An 18,822-nucleotide genomic window follows, 5' to 3' on the forward strand; every position below is an offset into this window, starting at 1 on the left:
TTCAGATTAGTAACTGTAAGATTTAACTGCAGCACTATTTTATATTAAAATATTGATGAATTTTACTTTCAGTTTAGATACAGTTGAATTACTGTCATATGACGTCATATGTCATTGCGTAAGAACAAAAACGTCGCGTCATACTGACTTCACTTGAAGCTACTGCGTGGCGAAATAATACATGCACAAACATAAAGCCTTGTTTGCATGCCTTCAGCGACTTTAGACAGAATAAGATAATTATTTACGTAAAGCGAAGTTATCATATCTATTATAGTAGTTCTTGTATAACAAAAGGAATCCATAATAGGTAATATATATATATATATATATATATATATATATATATATATATATATATATACTATATACTAGCTGATCCCGCAAACGTTGTTTTGCAAAAAAAAAATAAAGTTTTTAATTAACAAATGTAAGATAAGGGTTGATCGTAGAGGGGTGAAAATTTAGGTTTGTATGTATTTTTGTATGCTGTATCATAATAAATAAAAACCAAAAAAATTGTCTAAAAAATTAAAAATAAAATTTAGGGGTGGACCACCCTTATCACTTAGGGGTATGGAAAATAGATAGTAGCCGATTCTCAGACATACTGAATACGCATGTAAAATTTGGTAAATATCGGTCAAGCCGTTTCGGAGGAGTTCAAGTTCGAACACCGTGACACGAGAATTTTATGTATTAGATATATATATAGACATATATATACATATTTATGTATGTAAATACATATATAAATATATATATGTATATGAATGAAAATGTTATTGAATTTGTGTGTCTGTAATAATAAAATAATCGTTTTTCAACACATGCACATGTATACGAGTATATACGGTATATTTATCACAATTACATTGTTCTTATTTACATCTGTTTGTTTGTTCAGGATAATCTCTGATATGGCTGGATCGAATACATCGGGACTTATGCTGGTAAGTAGATTATGTAATAAGTAGTAACTTATGCTACTTTTATTTGGGAAAAATTTTTCAAAGAAAAACAAACATAATTTAAATATTTCTTTGTAAATTCCGTTAAAATACTACGCCATCTTGATTTTTAAATTAAAAACATCCATTATAAACTTAGGCCAAATTTTCTTAACCTGTTTTCTTCTCTTTCTATATATATATATATATATGACATTGCCTATCTAGTATAGTGCTGTACAGAATTTTGTTATACAAAATCATACGCACTATCACATTTATTCATATCATATATGTATCAAGTTATGTGTGTACGTCATCAGAGAAACCAGAAGAATATGACCGTATTTTGTTAGAAGCTAGAATCAAATTGAGACGAAAACTCGGTAATTACTTGTAGTTATTGTGCGGTAATTGAAGAGTAAAAGGACATCTATTTTTAAGCCCATAAGGTAGATCTTGCGTACAATCTCTTTGAAGAGTAAAATTTAAAATTTTTAAGTAATCAATAAATTTTTAATCAATCTAAGACCGGAAATTGTCGAGATGTTCGAGGGAACCAATCCATACTTCAAGCGCAATATCTTATTAATTATTATAATGATTGTTTTGCTTACTATTTTCAACGACAGCTTTATTTAAATACTTTCCGTGCTCAAAAAAAAAAATGACAATTGAAACTTGTGTGCGCGTAGAACTTCCACTAGATGGATCGACGTCATAATTCCCAAGGTCGCAAGTGCAAGACCGGCCTTTGTACTATTTTTTCTGAAAGGCCTATACCTACAGTGGGTGTCTACCGACTGACGTGAAAGAATGAAAATACTTTCTCTACATTTTTACACTTGATCATGTTATTTGAATTTAATTTATGCGAGGTATTACAAGCTATATTAAATATTATTGAAGTAAGAAAAGGACCAATATTTAGCCATTTCCGCACATGCAGTGGTAGTCGTAACACAGACTCTGTTTGGCACTAATCGGTGTGACATAACTCCTGAAGATGCCCCGTGGAGGGGTGAAACATGTGTTGAGTAATTTAACGGTGGCGATTGTGTGATTCGCATTATTTGCCGCATACGCATTTATCAGCGGGCTGGCGGGCGGTGCACTTTGTTGCACGACTACCACTGCATGTGCGGAAGTGGCTAAATATTAGTCCTTTTCTTACTTAGGATGGACTTTCGCAAGGTAACGCCTGATTCCATTAAATATATTATTGAAGGGTGTTTAATTTACTCTTCCGCTAATAGTTTTACAAAAACTATATTTCGTAAACGATTTCTCATTAAAAATAATGATATTATTCAAACTGATATCGAATGTTTATCATACGTTTATATTTGAATAAGCTTCATCAGATATTACGAGCGTATCAGTCAACATAAACATGAGATAATATACATGACACAAAGAAATATACTGTATGCATACAGTGGCACATCTAACTGTGAGACTAAACAGTTCAAACATTGCCTCCGTTTACGGCATTTACGCGTATTTGCAGATTTACTCTTACATAAGAATGAAGTCTGTATACTTATAAATTTATATCTAATGGATTTAAGCGTTATTTTGCAGAAGTCCAAACTAAGTAAGAAAAGGACCAATATATAGCTACTTCCACCATGCAGCAGTAGTCGTGTGTGAATGCGCATGCGGCAAACAATGGCGAATTACACTACTACCGTTAAATCACTCAACACGTGTTTCACCCCTCCACGGGGGTAATGTTACACCGATTAGTGCTAGTGCCAAACACAGAGAGAAGATTCTGTGTTTATTGCACGACTACTGCTGCATGGCGGAAGTAGCCATATATTGGTCCTTTTCTTACTTTATAAATTTATCTTGATTAATAATTTACAATTATTATTTATGTATGCGTGGAGGCTCCATACCAGGTAGATAGATAATGTAATCCACGTTACACGAAGACCGGTCATCGTGGCCATCTTTGGAGGAATTCTGTGCCATGTAGCGTCCATCGGCTGAAAAAATTAAGAAAAGACCTATTGGAAATACATGAAGGAGGAGTCCATGTTCAATGATGACTGTCTTACGGCTGAAAAGATAATGATGACGACGATACCTTATGTATAGATATATCATACGCACAATTTGGTAGAAACATATATTTACTGATAATAAATATACCCAGATTTGAAAAGAGTGTGTGTGTTTTTTTACTGTGATCACTTTTACGAATAATCCTTGTACAATATTCGTACTTAGAGAAATTTCCTAGCTGTTTTATTACTTAAAAAATCATTAACTTCTTAGTGGAGTATTTTGTGTCCAGTGGTAGAGAACTGGAGTTAAATCTTAAATAATTTACACTTTGTGCATTAATTATATGATATTTCCGCTGCTCACAAGTTTCTATAGGATGGGCAATGGCGTCCTCTAGGTACTATAATATGACACTGCGATCGCAAACCCATCTGCCACGCGTGGCGATTATCATATAATCCCCCATATATATCTTTGTATTAGGCTGAAATGTCATCACATTGTAAAAGTCCCTATCTTTGTAAATATGACTAAAAATAATTCATATGGATACATGAATTATGTTCAGTCATATTTATTTTTACATCATCAAAAGTTTTCTTAGGATGGGGCCACCCCACAGACTAAATATTTTTTTTTGGATAAAGTAAATAACAATCGAGTAACAATGCTAACTTTTTAAAATACGCGATCAATAAATCTTTTGGTTATATTAAAACATTTATCATTTTCGCAAATCGGATTTGGCGCTTAACGCGATGCTATGAGACGCCATAACTAAAACTATTTCATCTTTAAGCATCCATTCGATTTGTAACTGAAATACGAAATAAATTACTTTTTAATTTTCATTAAACATTCTAAATTCGAACACATTGAATATTTTTGTGGCCAGCACTTACTGTTCAAAAGTATATATATATATACATATATATGTATAGCAAGTCGTGTAAAAATGGCAATAAATTTATTATCTTCGATAAATCTATTAAAATTATTTTGTAATATGTGTAATATAATCATTGTTATCTCCTGTATGCACAAAGTTTACCAAAGTCTTACGACGTTTAGATATGGTTTAGTTTTAAACTGTATGATGTATAACGTCAAGTGATGTACCAACGTTGAAAATTTATAGTTAGCGGTAGAAAAAAAAGTAATTTACGGATGTCCCTTCTGAATTCCGTAATTTTTAAATAGAATTCCGGAAACTCAAAGATATCAAGGCTAACAGTGACGGCTATGCTTTTCGATTGACTTATAAATTGGTATGAGTCTGCCAAGGAAAGTTTTAATACAAATCGAGATTCTAGATCGAGATGGGGAGAAAGATAGAAGGAGAAAGTGTTGCCTCTCTGGTAGGCGACGAAAAACTGCGCCCTACATTCCTTGAGTATTGTAAAAAAGTGGTGCAGATCACAATAAATAAAAATAAGACCCGACCCTAGATGCTAAGGGTTCATAAGACTCGCAATAAATAAACAAAATTGTTGATAAAAATCTTTGGTTTCTAATTATAATTGTAAAACTTGAAATAAAGTGTATTATTAAAATGTGTCATAAAAATCTGTTATATGTAATGTAAAATCGTGATCAAAGAATGTAGATGTGGTAAGAAAAACAATGTATGGAAGAAGATTTGCAAACGAGAAAAGATGTGATGGACAAAGGGAATGCATAAAAGTTACTGTCAAGGATGAAATATATAAATGATAATTAAAAAATTTGTAAAACTCATTTACCCCAAATATCTCTGCCCCACACATAGCAGAAGGAACTATAAAACACTAATGGATTACTACTAATTTTAAAACAGGTTAGAGTTATGAAGTTACTAGATGCTTCACCGATTAGGACAACGATTAATTACCTTAATTACATTAATTACACCTAACCTTGGAATGGTGGTGATGATCTTTGAGATCACTTTATCTATTTAATGATAGAAGCCCACTATAAGACCCAGGCTTCGTACAAAGATCGTCACAATGACCGGTATTTTCGCTGCCGACGTCCAGCGACTTCCGGCAACCTTTTTATCACCCATTTATATTTTGTTAGCCAATTAAAACTGGCAATATATACATATTATAAATTTTTAGTTTTTACTCGATAGAAAAATAATCGATATTTAAAAAATGGAACATAGACAACACTACGCCGTTGCCTAGTGGGTTATATAGATCTAGTAAACAAGCGCGTGATAGTTTAGTGAAGTGCGAACGAATGAGACGTTCATTGAGAAAGTTTTTATTTCGGGAAAGTGTAAGAGTGCGTTCACAATGAGCAATAGTAAATTGAAGAAGGTGTCCTTCGAAGATGCTCTGATGATGACCGGTAGGATTTTTTGATATTTGTTCAGTTGAAAGGTTATGTGTAATATATTTGAACTAAAAAATATATTAGGTCAAATACATCAATAATTGCGTCCAAGGCACGCGTAATATTTTATGTCTCGATTAAAAGTTTTAATTTTTGTTTGTTTGTTATTTCTTGTATATTCCTTAATTTCTAACGAAACTTGTAATTTAAATAGAATGCTTAAAAAAATTAATTAGATTCATTTATTTTACAACTCTCTTGTTTCAATTCGATTTAAAAGGTCACGCTAATTGATCACGTAAAATTAGCGTGACCTTATAGGCGTTAACACATAAATGACGTCAAAGAAATCACAAAAAGACCTGCCCCTGTTATTCCAGCCTCTTCTTGGAACAGAAATCGTTTAGAATCCTCATAAATTTATTTTCAATTAAAGAATGTCAGCCGAATTTGATTCATTTTTAACCTTTCAGGTTCTGGCATTCATTTTATTGACTTACACAAGTTACCACTATAAATGATCTAAATAGAAAAATAACATAAATAAATTGATCAGGCTAATTTCTATTTTAATGTCTATTAACATTCTACTCTAGTATTGATATGATTGTTATAACTTTATATGATATGTAAGTTTAAATCGACAATCTATATGTATTAGACCGGAAAGTAATGTCGTTTCTGTCGACATATTTTACAGAAAAACCGATTGATTTTTACCGCTCCGGCATTGATTTGTATACTAGATGACAAAAGGTTATTGATAACGAAGGTGAGTAAAATGTTGATAAGAAATATAAACTTGTTAAAAATGTAGTTGTGTGAAATAACTTAAGAAAGCGACATTACTTTCCGGTCCCTCTAATATTAAATTATAATATATCACTATAATAATAGATCACCACTGAATATATAAATTAATAGCAAATAAGGTCTGAGAAAAAGATTTCTAGTGTTTGAAATATATATATATATATATTAAGTTATATGTATATCATGCCGCCCCACACCTTCTTCGCATAAGTTCTATAGTTTGAATATTGTTTATGATATTTTATTATGAGACAGTGCCTCCGATATTAATTCTGTATTTACATATTTTAACTAAAAACTTGAGATTCTACGAGAGATGTTTTTAAATAAATTGGTATTATAACACTTGCTTTGCAATACATTCTTAATCACACATTATTTATGCGCCATTATTTAAAATCTTTTTGTTGCACGAGCGATGTACCCCAACTACTGCAACTTTAAACGAGAAATTCGCTACATTGGTAATTTTGGTTCTTCTGGGGATCTTTTTATTTCTGCTTCAATTCGCAGTGAAATTCCCATTAATTAAATATTTCATTGATAAAGAAATCTATAACAAACTTGTTCTTATATCTACCTTACCTTCTACACGTCTGTATTTCTATCATATATATCTATAGTTATAAGTATACACCACATAGCGCACAGAAAAAGTGGGGGGAGAAGGCTTTAAGTTCTGGCTAGTATTAGAATGGCACTAGACTGGCAATCGCAACGTAGGTACTCCATTCACAAGGTCGACGACCAACGCTTGAAACATGCGCCTTATCACCAGTCTTATTGGAAATCTATCCCACCGAAATGATGATCATACCCATCATATACAAGAAGACTTTTATATATCCATTGACGTATTACTCATGTCATAATTTGTACGCGACCTAAAAACTCTCTAAGACAATATTTACTTTTAATATCACTAGCCTAGACTAAACGATTGTATCAGGTAGTACTATCTTTTTAATTTATTCCTCTGCCATATGTGGGTCAGGGGCATTATATTTTGATGTAATAATTTTCCGGATATTTTTTTAATCTTACTCCTTTCTTTCCCTCACAATTCTTTCTCTCTTTCTCCACATTCTTCACAAAATCTTTCATTGTTCACGTTCTGATCTTCTTTCACATATAGCGTTACTTCTCTCATCTACATTCGTGATTACCATTGCTTTTTATATCACAGCATATTTATCTATACTTTGTATATATTATTTTTTCTAAGTAAGAAAAGGACCAATATTTAGCCACTTCCGCACATGCAGTGGTAGTAGTGCAACAAAGTGCGCCACAAACACAGAGTGAGTGAGATTGGCACTAATCGGTGTAACATAACTCCTGAAGATACCCCGTGGAGGGGTGAAACACGTGTTGAGTGATTTGGCGGTGGCAGTTGTGTGAATCGCATTGTTTGCCGCATACGCATTTATCAGCGGGCTGGCAGGCAGTGCACGTTGTTGCACGACTACCACTGCATGTGCGGAAGTGGCTAAATACTGGCCCTTTTCTTACTTAAGATGGACTTCCGCAAGGTAACGCTTGATTCCAATAAATATTATTTTTTTCTATAATATATAAGCTGGTACCTTTCAGTTTATTATTTTGACAGGATTCGGAAAGTTTAACTACCGGATGCTTCTGCTTGTATCCAGTATAATCATGGGGATGGTGTTTGAGATCTTCTCCGTCTCGTTTCTGGTGACGGCTAGCTCCTGCGAACTTGGTACCATCAGCTCTCAACAAGGCTTGATGGCTGCAACTCCGTTAGTGGGTAAGTCCTTGGCTAAGTTTTGCATAATTTGTGATAGCATTTTGTTTAAAAAGACAACGAAAAACTGTTATTTTGTTTTGGTGCTATAATACTGTGATAAAAAAGTTACGTGAATTTGTTTATAAAATCTAAACTCTATTTATTCTTCCATATTAATTTCATCCCCTTCAAAATAATCCTCGTCCTATCAAGCACAATTTCGCTAACACTTTTCTAAGTCCTTAATTAAATAGTTGGAATAGTCTTCTTCCGGTATAACCTTCAAGACCTTCTTTGATTCGGATTTTATCTCCTCAATCGTGTCAAAACGACTTCTCCAAATTTGATTTTTGACTTCGTTGAATAGCCAGAAGTCGTATGAAGCCAAAACAAGCAAATAAAGTGGTTGCAGAACAATATCAGTCGAGTTTTGAAGATTCTTTTTTCTTAAAAAAATTGATCTATTTTTGCACCAATCGAGACTTGATGCGTTTGACAAAAATAGTGTTACTCGGAGATAGTTAAACCTTTGACAAATAGACGCTTGAAAAATGTAATAGACAGTCCTACCATCCTAAGAAAAAAATGTACCTGGCTTCCTAATGCCCGGTACATTTTTTTCCTAGGTTCCCTAATTTTAAATGATAATTTTACTTTAGTTTTTTAATCACAGTATGCATGTTAAAGTGCATGTGTAATTAAGACAGAGGTCCAATAGAATTGTCAGTGACTAACACTAGCGCTGGTACGATATCGATGACTCTTCCTGATGACCCCGGCATGACTTCCATCACTTGCTGGTGAGCCGACAAGTTATTTCTTGTTCTTGAGATCGTCAGGATGGTTGGTACTGCGCTGTCTGACCATCCAGCGACTTCCCGTGATCTTAATTATGTCGTCGGTCTACCTGGTGGTCGGTCGGTCTACCTCATGTGGTCGTGATGTGCCCCGACCGCTGCCACTTCAGACAAACAATTCTACAAGCTACGTTGGTGATCTCTATTCTCTGTCAGATCTCCTCATTCCCGATTCAAAGGTGTCATCACGACCATTGTTCTACGATTGGAAGTATCATTAACTCAAAGAAAGATGTCCGGAATTTTGGAACAATTCTTTCTGGCGAGTGTCCAGTTTGAAAAATGTTGAGCGTCATTAGTAACTTTAATATTAAAGAACTAAATTATTGCATCTATCTAATAAAATACGCAATTACCTTTTTTAATGTAACTTATGTATTTATGAGATCAAACGTCAGGTCAGAAGGTTACATTTTGAAAACATTCTTCTACTTAAAACGTTCTTAAACCACTATGTCTGCAGGTATCATACTGTCGTCCCATTTCTGGGGCTACTTGGCCGATACGAAGGGTCGTCGGAGGGTACTCCGTTGGGAGCTGATCTCCGGTTTCACAGCTGGATTCCTTGCTACGTTCTCACCGAATTGGATCGTTTTCATCCTGCTCAAGTTCGCGTCTTCATGTGGGTGAGTTTTCAATACAATATAGTAAGACTGTAAGACCAAGAAAGCTTAAGACGGACGAAGACGGAGAACGACCGAAAAGGTGGCAAGTTTTGAGGGAGACTTTGCACTGAGAGTCTATTTACTTAAAAGAAGAAGAAGGATATTAAAACTGATTGCGATTTCAGCACGAAACTAGTCTAAAAATGTACGAATCAGCCGTATGACTTATACTGAACATTCTCCATAGAGTTCCAATAAGTCCGATTAGAAATAGCCTATATCCAATGACCTTAATAAGGTCGGCCACCTTATGGTAGAACGGCATACTATGCATTTGACAGTTCAAGCTCTTCACTCCAAAGCTTTAAAGCTCCTAAGACCATTTCTTCGCCCACACCGTATAAAATGATAAATCCACAAAAATTCTATTTTTCGCAGAAATTTATTCACTCAAAATTATCTACAATTTAAAAACTAATTTTATACAGAACAATATTTGAATATTTATATTTGGAAGAACATTTTGTTTATAGATTTTTATTCTTGTTTGTACTTTACCTTGTTTATTTAGAGAAAAAAAACATAACTTTTTCTATCTCCGCCATTTTTAGCCAGAAAATTATAGGAAAAATTGACAAGGCATATTGGATCTCGTAGATTGCAAATATTTAAAAACCCAATAGGTTAACAGCGATTGATATTTTATTTGAAAGTATGGATTTGAATATGGCATGCTCACTACCAATTCTTTGGGCTATGTCATTTACTGTTTATGTGGATAGAATATAATACCCGTATTTTCTTCCTGTGCAACATGTTATTTCTTACTATTGTCTAGTAGAACAAGTATATTATTAGTGGAAAATATCATGTTTTGTTTTTGTGTTTTGGTCTAGAGTCGCGGGGACATATGCGCTTGCTCTTACTCTACTGGGTGAATGCACGCCTCACCACAAGCGATCTCTCTTGGTTGCCCTCACGAGTAGCATCTTCCTCGTCTGCACCGGAGTGATGGCAAGTAAGAAAATACTACTGTTTTAAAAGACATTTTCTTTTTTAACACGTTCACTGCGGGCCCAATTTTAAAGAACTTTCAGCTGGTGCGGCTGAGGTCGAATCAGCCTTAAGCTGAACTTCCTAGTAGTGCGGTTGAGGCCTTCTCTGCCTCATGTTTCAATCATTTTTTTTACAATATTGAGTCAATGCTTCGCAGACATAAAGAAAGCTATATTTGTCTTTGTCATACCTCATACGGTTGAGTATAAACAGCCGCCGCACTAGAGAGAAAACACGAGTTTTACGCGCCGCACCAGTGCAAAGTCTACCATGAGGCTGAATCGGCCTCAAGCCGCAGTGAACGTGTTAAAAGACATTTTCTTTTTTAATATAAGCCATTTTCTACTTTAACATCAAATTTAAATATTCAGATATTTAACCGATGGAAAGAAATTCATTCGTTTAGTTTTATGCATCTAGTTTGTATTAGTAATTATAACAATCACTTTTTACTGTCTTAATCTATATCGCCCCCCCCCCCCCCGAATAAATGACAATCGCCGATTTCATTTTCATCGGGTTTTTACAGTCTACAAGGTCCAATGCACCTTGTATAGATTTTCACAATTATCTGTCTAAAAATGGCGGATTTACGCAAAGATATGGTTTTTTTCTCTAAATAAACAATCTAAAGTAGAAACCAAAATAAAAAGATTATTTACGACATAAGTAAAACTACTTCTATTCGGCATGTTGGATCTATGCATGGCAGATACAATTGTGTTCTTATAAATATATTTACTGCTCTTTTAATTATAAACCAATATCTAATCCAATGTTTAGTTTAGTTCATCTGTCCTGAAAAGTTGCATTTTCGGACTGATCCATTTTTTAGCTGGGGTCTGTGATGTCCGTATTTCACTGACCTCTTTGTTTTAGGGCTTAGAGACTTGGAATTTGGTAGGAATAGTTCCAACGCCGAGAAAATTTTAATAAATTCCATTCGCAAGAGAACTAAGGGATGTTCGCTAAATAGAAAAGAGACAGCTGATACGTTACATGATTCTTTTTTTGCGTATCGATCGACAAACCTCTGTTAAATTATATATATTTTCCGATCCATACTATGATTACGTGTAATAAATTTCAGAACACAACAAGAAAGCTAGAGTAAAAGAGTAAGAGTGAGTAAGAGTAAAAGGGAAAGATAGCAGAAATGTGACATGAAAGAATAGATTGAAAGAATATGTGAAGAACGAAAGGAGAGAATGGAAATAATAAATATGTGAAAAAATAAATTGCCCGTAAAGTCCCTGTCCCACCAAAGATAGGGGTACGAGAGGCCCCCAAAAGCGGGGGACATAAAAAAAACAAGAAAGCTACATATACATATGTTTTGTATATTTATAAGAAGCAATATGTTATAAATAAATACATTTTAATTTACAGTTTTTACGATCCCGGTACTGCCTCTTAAGTTCTCCTATTACATCCCATTCCTCGGCATCTACTTCAACTCTTGGCGCCTGTTGAACCTTTCGTACTGTATGCCATGTGCCCTCAGCGCTGTGGGCATTCATTACGTCCCCGAGAGTCCCAAGTATCTGCTCAGCGCTGGAGAAGAAGAAATGGCGTTGGAAATTCTACGTGACATTAACGCGGTTAATAAAGGAAGGAATGTTGATTTTAAGGTCTGTATTCTCTTTTTAATCTGTCCTCCTTTTTACTAGTTCTTTTTTCAAATTTTCATGTTTATTTACCTTATACCTCCGCACTATCTAAACGACTCAAAGATGTATAATTTCGCAATTGATTCATTATTTATATTTTTTGTATCTTTAAATTGAATTATGATAAATTATAGGCATGCCAGTAACACTAATTTAATTCTTCATTTGAAGAAGAATGAATAATTATTTTTTTCAATCTATAATGTTTGTTTTACTGATGAAGGTTCTTTAGGAGTTGATATGTTCTCTATTTTAACTCAAATGAAACACTGTGATATAAATCACGTCGCTGCTATAGACAGAATGCAAATATTGACTAAATAAAAAAGGGTTCCGACAGTCACGCGGCGTGTCAATTGGCACGCCATATAACGACTATTGTATCACCTATAATTCCAGTGCATTGTAATTTACGGAGATAGTAAAGGTTATAATGTAACGTGTTTATGTTGTTAATATTTCCTCTCGTTTCACAGGTGGAGTCGTTGATTTTAGATGAAGAAAGTGCAAGAAGAGGAAAGGAGGGTCTGTGGTCGTCTATTATCTCACAAACCACTCCATTATTAAAGCCTCCACTGTTGAGCAAGACTTTGCTGCTGTCTCTTATGTTTGTCATCGTATATTTCTGGTGAGTTACTTATACCATCTGTAACATTACTCCTGAGGATGCCCCGCGGAGGTGTGAAACACGTGCTGATTGATTTAACGGTGGTAGTTGTGTAATTCGCATTGTTTGTCGCATGCGCATTTATCAGCGGGCTGGCGGTGCACTTTATTGCACGACTACTTCTGCATAGCGGAAGTAGCTATATAATAGTCCTTTTCTTACTTAAGATGTACTTCCGTAAAGTAACGCCTGAATCTATTAGTTATTTATATCACAAAAAGTGATGGCTTTTAGTTGCCAGTAAAATGAGATCTAAGCGAAGATTATTATATAATCAAAAATCATCTGAGATATCAAGTGTCTTTGATTAAAACTGAATCTGATCTTGCCATATTTTTGATCGTCTTAAAAAGAATTTAAGAATAATTTTATAAATTAATCTTCTTCTTTCTGTGTTGTTACAACCATTTTTGAGTCTTGGACTCCTCGATCCTCTTCAATCACGCTCTATCCTTCGCCGTTGTTTGCCAAGATATATCTTTCCGATACTCCTGATATATTCCACTAGATTTTCTAGGGTCTTTCTGGGTATTTTTTGTTGCCAGGTCCACTTGGAGATGGTTAAACCAGCCCTGGTGTAGTTCTTTCGTTCCTTCTGTTCTTTATAAATTAATTTTTCTCAGATATATTAAAATGGCAGCAAATAACATTACAAATATAAATATATTTATACATATATTAATATGTTTGTAATGTTATCTAATTTGTTGGAGACTAATTTGTTGCAGTGGGCACCTATAGGCTTTAAAGAAGAAAATGAAGCCTGTCTAAAAACAACTATAAACTGTTTGAAGTGGTCTTTTTCAGACTTAACATTATCCTTAGGGACAGTCAAAATATAAACAAAAGTGTGTTAATTACAAATACTTAGAATTTTTTTTTTCAAGATCAGAAATGATATGAACCGTTCCAAAAGTAACGAATAGCCTAGTAGATTCTACACTTTACCTTGGTCAAAAGACCGGACCAGCAGACCTCGGCTCAGGGTCGACATACCATAGGACTCCTTTCGAAACTCACCGACATAAACAAACTACGAAAACTCATCGAGACATTTTTCCATCTCACACAACTACTAAGCGGGCACGGGTACTGCAAGCAGTACCTGCACCGTTTTAAAATAATCGATAATGAGACTTGCCAATGTAACGACTCCACAGTACAGACTTTTTATCACTTACTCGGACACTGCTCCCGATTCGAATCTAAAAGACCTAATCACGTGACCTTATGTGAAAACCTTAATATACCTCCGTTCAACTTACCGATCCTTCTCATGAAAAAATCTACAGCACAATATTTTGATGAGTTGGCCGGCACATTGTCCTAAATCTCAAGGCATATAACGGTTTCTAGCGCTTTAGCAGCGACTTGAAATAAAATAATGTACCAACTAATATATAATTGAGTAAAACTTCCAAATTGTATTATTACTATGTATAAGTTTTAGCTGTATTTACCCATAAGAGAAAATTGTGTAAGAAAAATTAAATAAAATTATAAAACGCTGTCGTGCCTAGCAGCTAGGAGAAGAAAGATTTGTATAAAATAGCGACAACCCTCTCCCAACTGTCTGCGTTAATAAAAGCGAAAAAAATACTGTTAAAAAACACTAGCGATACTAATTAGAATTAATAAAGAAAAAGCCTAGCAGATTGGAAAGTTGAAGTAACGGTAGGTGGAACACATAGCAAATAAAACAAATGACTGCTGTGGTCTTAAAATTTTGGAGAAGATCAGAAACCGAAGCGTAGAACATCCATCTATAAAGTGACCAAATAACTTAAAAAATGCTGGCTGTTTCCTGATCTATTCCTTAAAAATGTTTCATTATTTAAAAAAAAATTATATCCCTTTTGATAATTCCTAAAATGTATTTAATGTACGTTGGTTTGATTTCAGTTTAAATCCGTACATGGTATGGCTGCCGTATATATCTGATGGTATAATGCGTGCGAGTGAGACAGGAGATAGTAATTTTACATTCTGTGAGATGCTACAGACTTCGTTGAACGCAGGCGCTAACAAGGTAATGTTAAAAAATTAAAAAGTTTTACATTGGTTAGGATGTCCAATTCTTGCATCATCAATGGTGGATAAAAAGACATAAAACTACATCATACGTATGAATTTTTATATGCCAGTAACAAAATAAGGTAATAAAATAAAGATATTTAAACAAAGTAAAACCAAAAAGTTATATACTATGATAAATATACATCTGTAATACAAATATATATTTGAGACTCTAATAAAATGAGAATAGACTGTGATACATTGTTACGGAAAGATCTAGACCAGAGTTCCCCAAACTTTTTTGTGTCGTAGACCCCTTGCCATGTTTTTCCGTGTTGGGTAGACCCCCTACTTACCTGATATTGATTTTTTGTAAATTTAGTAGAAGTGAAGTTTAGTGTATGTTCAAAATGTATTGCGACCACAAAGCGAATACCAACATCCCACAACTTACACAATTTTATAAACATATGGAATAATGTAATGTAATGTACATGTTTTGATATTATAAGATAGTATGATGTAAGTAAATAGGTACTAGCAGTGTATGTGTTGAGATCCACTATCGTGGACCCCCATTTTTATTTCATGGACCCCCAAATTTTTTTTCGCTGACGTTGACCCATTGCAGGTTGTCATAGACCCCTAGGGGTCGATATAGACCACTTTGGGAATCACTGATCTAGACCAAAGCAGAAGAATAAGAATGAATGAGAATGTTAGATTACGTTAAAAGAGTGAATGAACAATTATGTGAAGAATGGAAGAAGAAAGTGAAGAAAAAAAAGATATTAAAAATGTAAAATTCTCTTTCCCACAATAAGCTAGGGATGTACGATAGGCAATCAAAAACGGGAATTGCCACTGGGATTGTATTTATAGAAAATTAGTACAAATCTCTTTTTGTCTGAATTATAATATTAAACAAAATTTAACTCGAAGAAATATAATTTTTAATTAATAATAATTGCTACGAAATTAGTATAAACAGTAACGCCATCTTGTATCAAGTAGTAGTTTTAATATTTTCCAGGTTTCTGATTGTGTGTTGGATAAAACCGCTATGATAATGGTGTTCGGCATAGACTTACTCCTGGCGGTGATGAATGGTATCCTGACAGTAGTGATGGCTTTCTGCGGGAGGAAACCCCTTCTAATCACTATGCAGGTATATTTTTGGGTTTCAAATCAGTTACTAATATTTCTTATTTATAATAATTGATTATTGTTGTCAATATTTTACGACAGTAAAAGTTTTTTCATTGTACATACATCTTGTTCATGTTCTAGTATGTTGGTGTTTTAAGGTGTACATAGATCATTCATTATAGATTGCAAACTTTTAAAGAAGGAAATGTATTACTCATTTGACAGCAAAGATAAAGCTGTAACACCCATTTCTAATCACTGTTTATAAACACTTTTAAATAGGTTATGTATTTTTTTCTATTGGTACGTCACAGGCTAAACTTTAAAGTATGTAAGTAATTATTTAAGGCATTAACAGTACAATGGCCGCAGGGTCAGAAATTATAATTAACTTTAATATATAGCATTTAGTGTTTTTTTGATTACATAATGCAAAAATTAATCTTTTTATAGTTGAATAGGGTACACCATACATTAATTGACATCAAAATCATACATTAACACCTTTAAATCTTTTACACCTATAACCAATCACCCTGTATGTTAATTGCTAGTTTTATTGATCACACACGTGCACACACTCACACATATGTATGTATGTATGTATGTATATATATTTAAGCAATGGTAACCTAGTGGTAAGAACTGTGACTTGCGATCGTAGCTCACTGATTCAATTCCCGGGATAGTGTTATATATAATTCACACTTTGTGCATTAATAATATAGGATTGCCTCTTTACAATCAAGTTTCCAGAGGATGGGTAGCAGTGTTCTCTATGTACCATTATACCATATATATATGTACAATATTTCAGCTCGTGGCTGGGACAGCGGGACTACTGGTGAACGCTAGCAGCAACTGGATCATCAGCATCGTGCTCTTCATCGTTTACTTGTCAGGAACCCTCAACTACGGCTTCCTTGCGACAGTCACTGTCGATGTCTTCCCAACATACGTGAAGTTAGTAGTTTTTAATTTAATTTTTGCTACGAGCACTTATCATTGTCCTTAGAAATTTCTAGATTTTTGCTCCTACGTTTTAAGTGAACTTGTTAATGCAAGTGGCACCAACTGGTTTTATGGAAGCCTTATGTGGAGCCCTATATCTAGTAGTGGATGTTTTACAGCTGAAATGATGATCATGATAATGACGGCTTAATTATCCAATCAACAGCCTTTACAAAGTCATTTTATACATTCAGAAGTGTCTCAAAAGTAAGTTTATATTTGTTGTTGAAGATAGCATGATTATTAGCATGTCATTCTATATAGCACAGATCGAAAGTTCATCGCGTTTGCCCTAGAGTATTATGATTCAAAAAAGACCTGGAATGTTCTAGAATATTCACACGTTTGTTTTTAAATGTATTTGTCATATTTCAGTGCAGGCACTTCTTATTGTTTATATGTTCTATTAAATAAAAATAAGTTTATAAACAAGGTAACATAATTATTTTTTATGTTGTGGTTAAGTTTAAAATCTGAAAAACTTAACTGATTTTTTAAGGTAATTTCATTTTTTTTAGGGCAATGGCTTTATGCCTAACGCTGATGGTGGGACGCGGTAGCTCAGTGTTGGGCATCAATATACTCAAAGAGCTGCTTTCAAATCAATGCGAGCTCTCCTTTTACTGTTTCGCTGGACTAACTATGGGTATGAACTCCCTTTCAACTCCTTCTCTTTCAATTATTCTTTATTAATTCCCACTAATGTCTGTTTTTTTGATGCTAAAAACAAAAAAATGTTTAAATCATTGTGGCCACGGTGTGTTCCACCTTATACATGTGACCACTTCAGCCGTGTGACTTACCTTATCGATAAGACGCACATTATTCGTGTAATGCGTTATAAGACATCGGTAAATCAGTAACTTTATCTAGGAGACAGAAATGTTTATGCTACCGGCATAAATCTTTTTAATTTATAACAATTATTTATTTAATTATCAATATTTTAAAATTTTACTATTAAACTTTAAGACTAAAAGTTTCGTTATGTTAAAAATCATGACACGAAACCATGACATCATGACATGAAACCTTGTTTGTGTTCAAGAACCAATTTTTTAACCAGCATTCTGGCAATACTTTATGATTATCAACACTACGTTATTTTAATTGGAATCAGGCGTTACTTTGCGGAAGTCCATCCTTAGTAAGAAAAGGAGCAATATTTAGCCACTTCCGCAAATGCACTCTCATGCCACTCATGTGAGTTACTCTGTGTTTAGCACTAATCGGTGTAACATAACTCCTGAAGATGCCCCGTGGAGGAGTGAAACACGTGTTGAGTGATTTAACGGTTGTAGTTGTGTAATTCGCATTGTTTGCCGCATGCGCAATTATCAGCGGGCTGGCGGGCGGTGCACTTTGTTGCACGACTACCACTGCATGTGCGGAAGTGGCTAAATATTTGTCCTTTTCTTAACTACGTAATTTTAACAAAAACATTTCTTCTTAGTTGGAGGGCTGCTTGGGTTCTTGCTACCTTCAGAGAAGAAAACAAAAGAAGTTGGATCTTGACAAGTTCAGTGGGTTCAGTTAGACATGAAATGCCACCTGTGATATTTTAATACATATTTATAAGTTAGTTATTTCATATATATGGGTTTCTCAACAGACAGTTCGTAGGAATACTGACATGGTATGAAGTAAGACCCAATTTCTACTTACTACATTTCTTTAAACTATGTCTATTTAACTCCAACATTTAGATAAAATTTTTAATTCCGAATTATACATATGTATTGGATTCCTTGTACTTTTAATGTCATTTGTAAATAAATTGACAAATTCATTTTTTTTTATAAAATTTTACGTTTCAATGAATTGTATTGATCAATAAATGAACTACAAACATATACTTCTTTTAATTTCTTCCTTCGTATATATTCATATTGTTTTTTTTAATCTATTAATTTACAGATGTATCTGAAAAACCAATGACA

General features: G+C 34.0%; 1 protein-coding gene across 1 annotated transcript; it reads left to right on the forward strand.

Annotated features, from left to right (window-relative positions):
- Positions 1-5,192: 5,192 nt before the first annotated feature.
- LOC137925349 (putative transporter svop-1) lies at positions 5,193-18,733 on the forward strand. The gene is made up of 11 exons (XM_068768777.1): positions 5,193-5,303; positions 7,711-7,872; positions 9,172-9,334; positions 10,210-10,331; positions 11,759-12,000; positions 12,516-12,667; positions 14,609-14,735; positions 15,756-15,890; positions 16,689-16,834; positions 17,401-17,528; positions 18,336-18,733. Exons 1-11 carry the CDS (start codon positions 5,249-5,251, stop codon positions 18,395-18,397), a joined length of 1,494 nt encoding a protein of 497 aa, XP_068624878.1. The 5' UTR covers positions 5,193-5,248; the 3' UTR covers positions 18,398-18,733.
- The last annotated feature ends 89 nt before the right edge of the window (positions 18,734-18,822 follow it).

Source organism: Battus philenor, unplaced genomic scaffold, assembly GCF_028537555.1.
Source record: "Battus philenor isolate CCGP_79_NKW_IND1 unplaced genomic scaffold, ilBatPhil1.0.hap1 SCAF_10, whole genome shotgun sequence".
NCBI classification, from domain to species: domain Eukaryota; kingdom Metazoa; phylum Arthropoda; class Insecta; order Lepidoptera; family Papilionidae; genus Battus; species Battus philenor.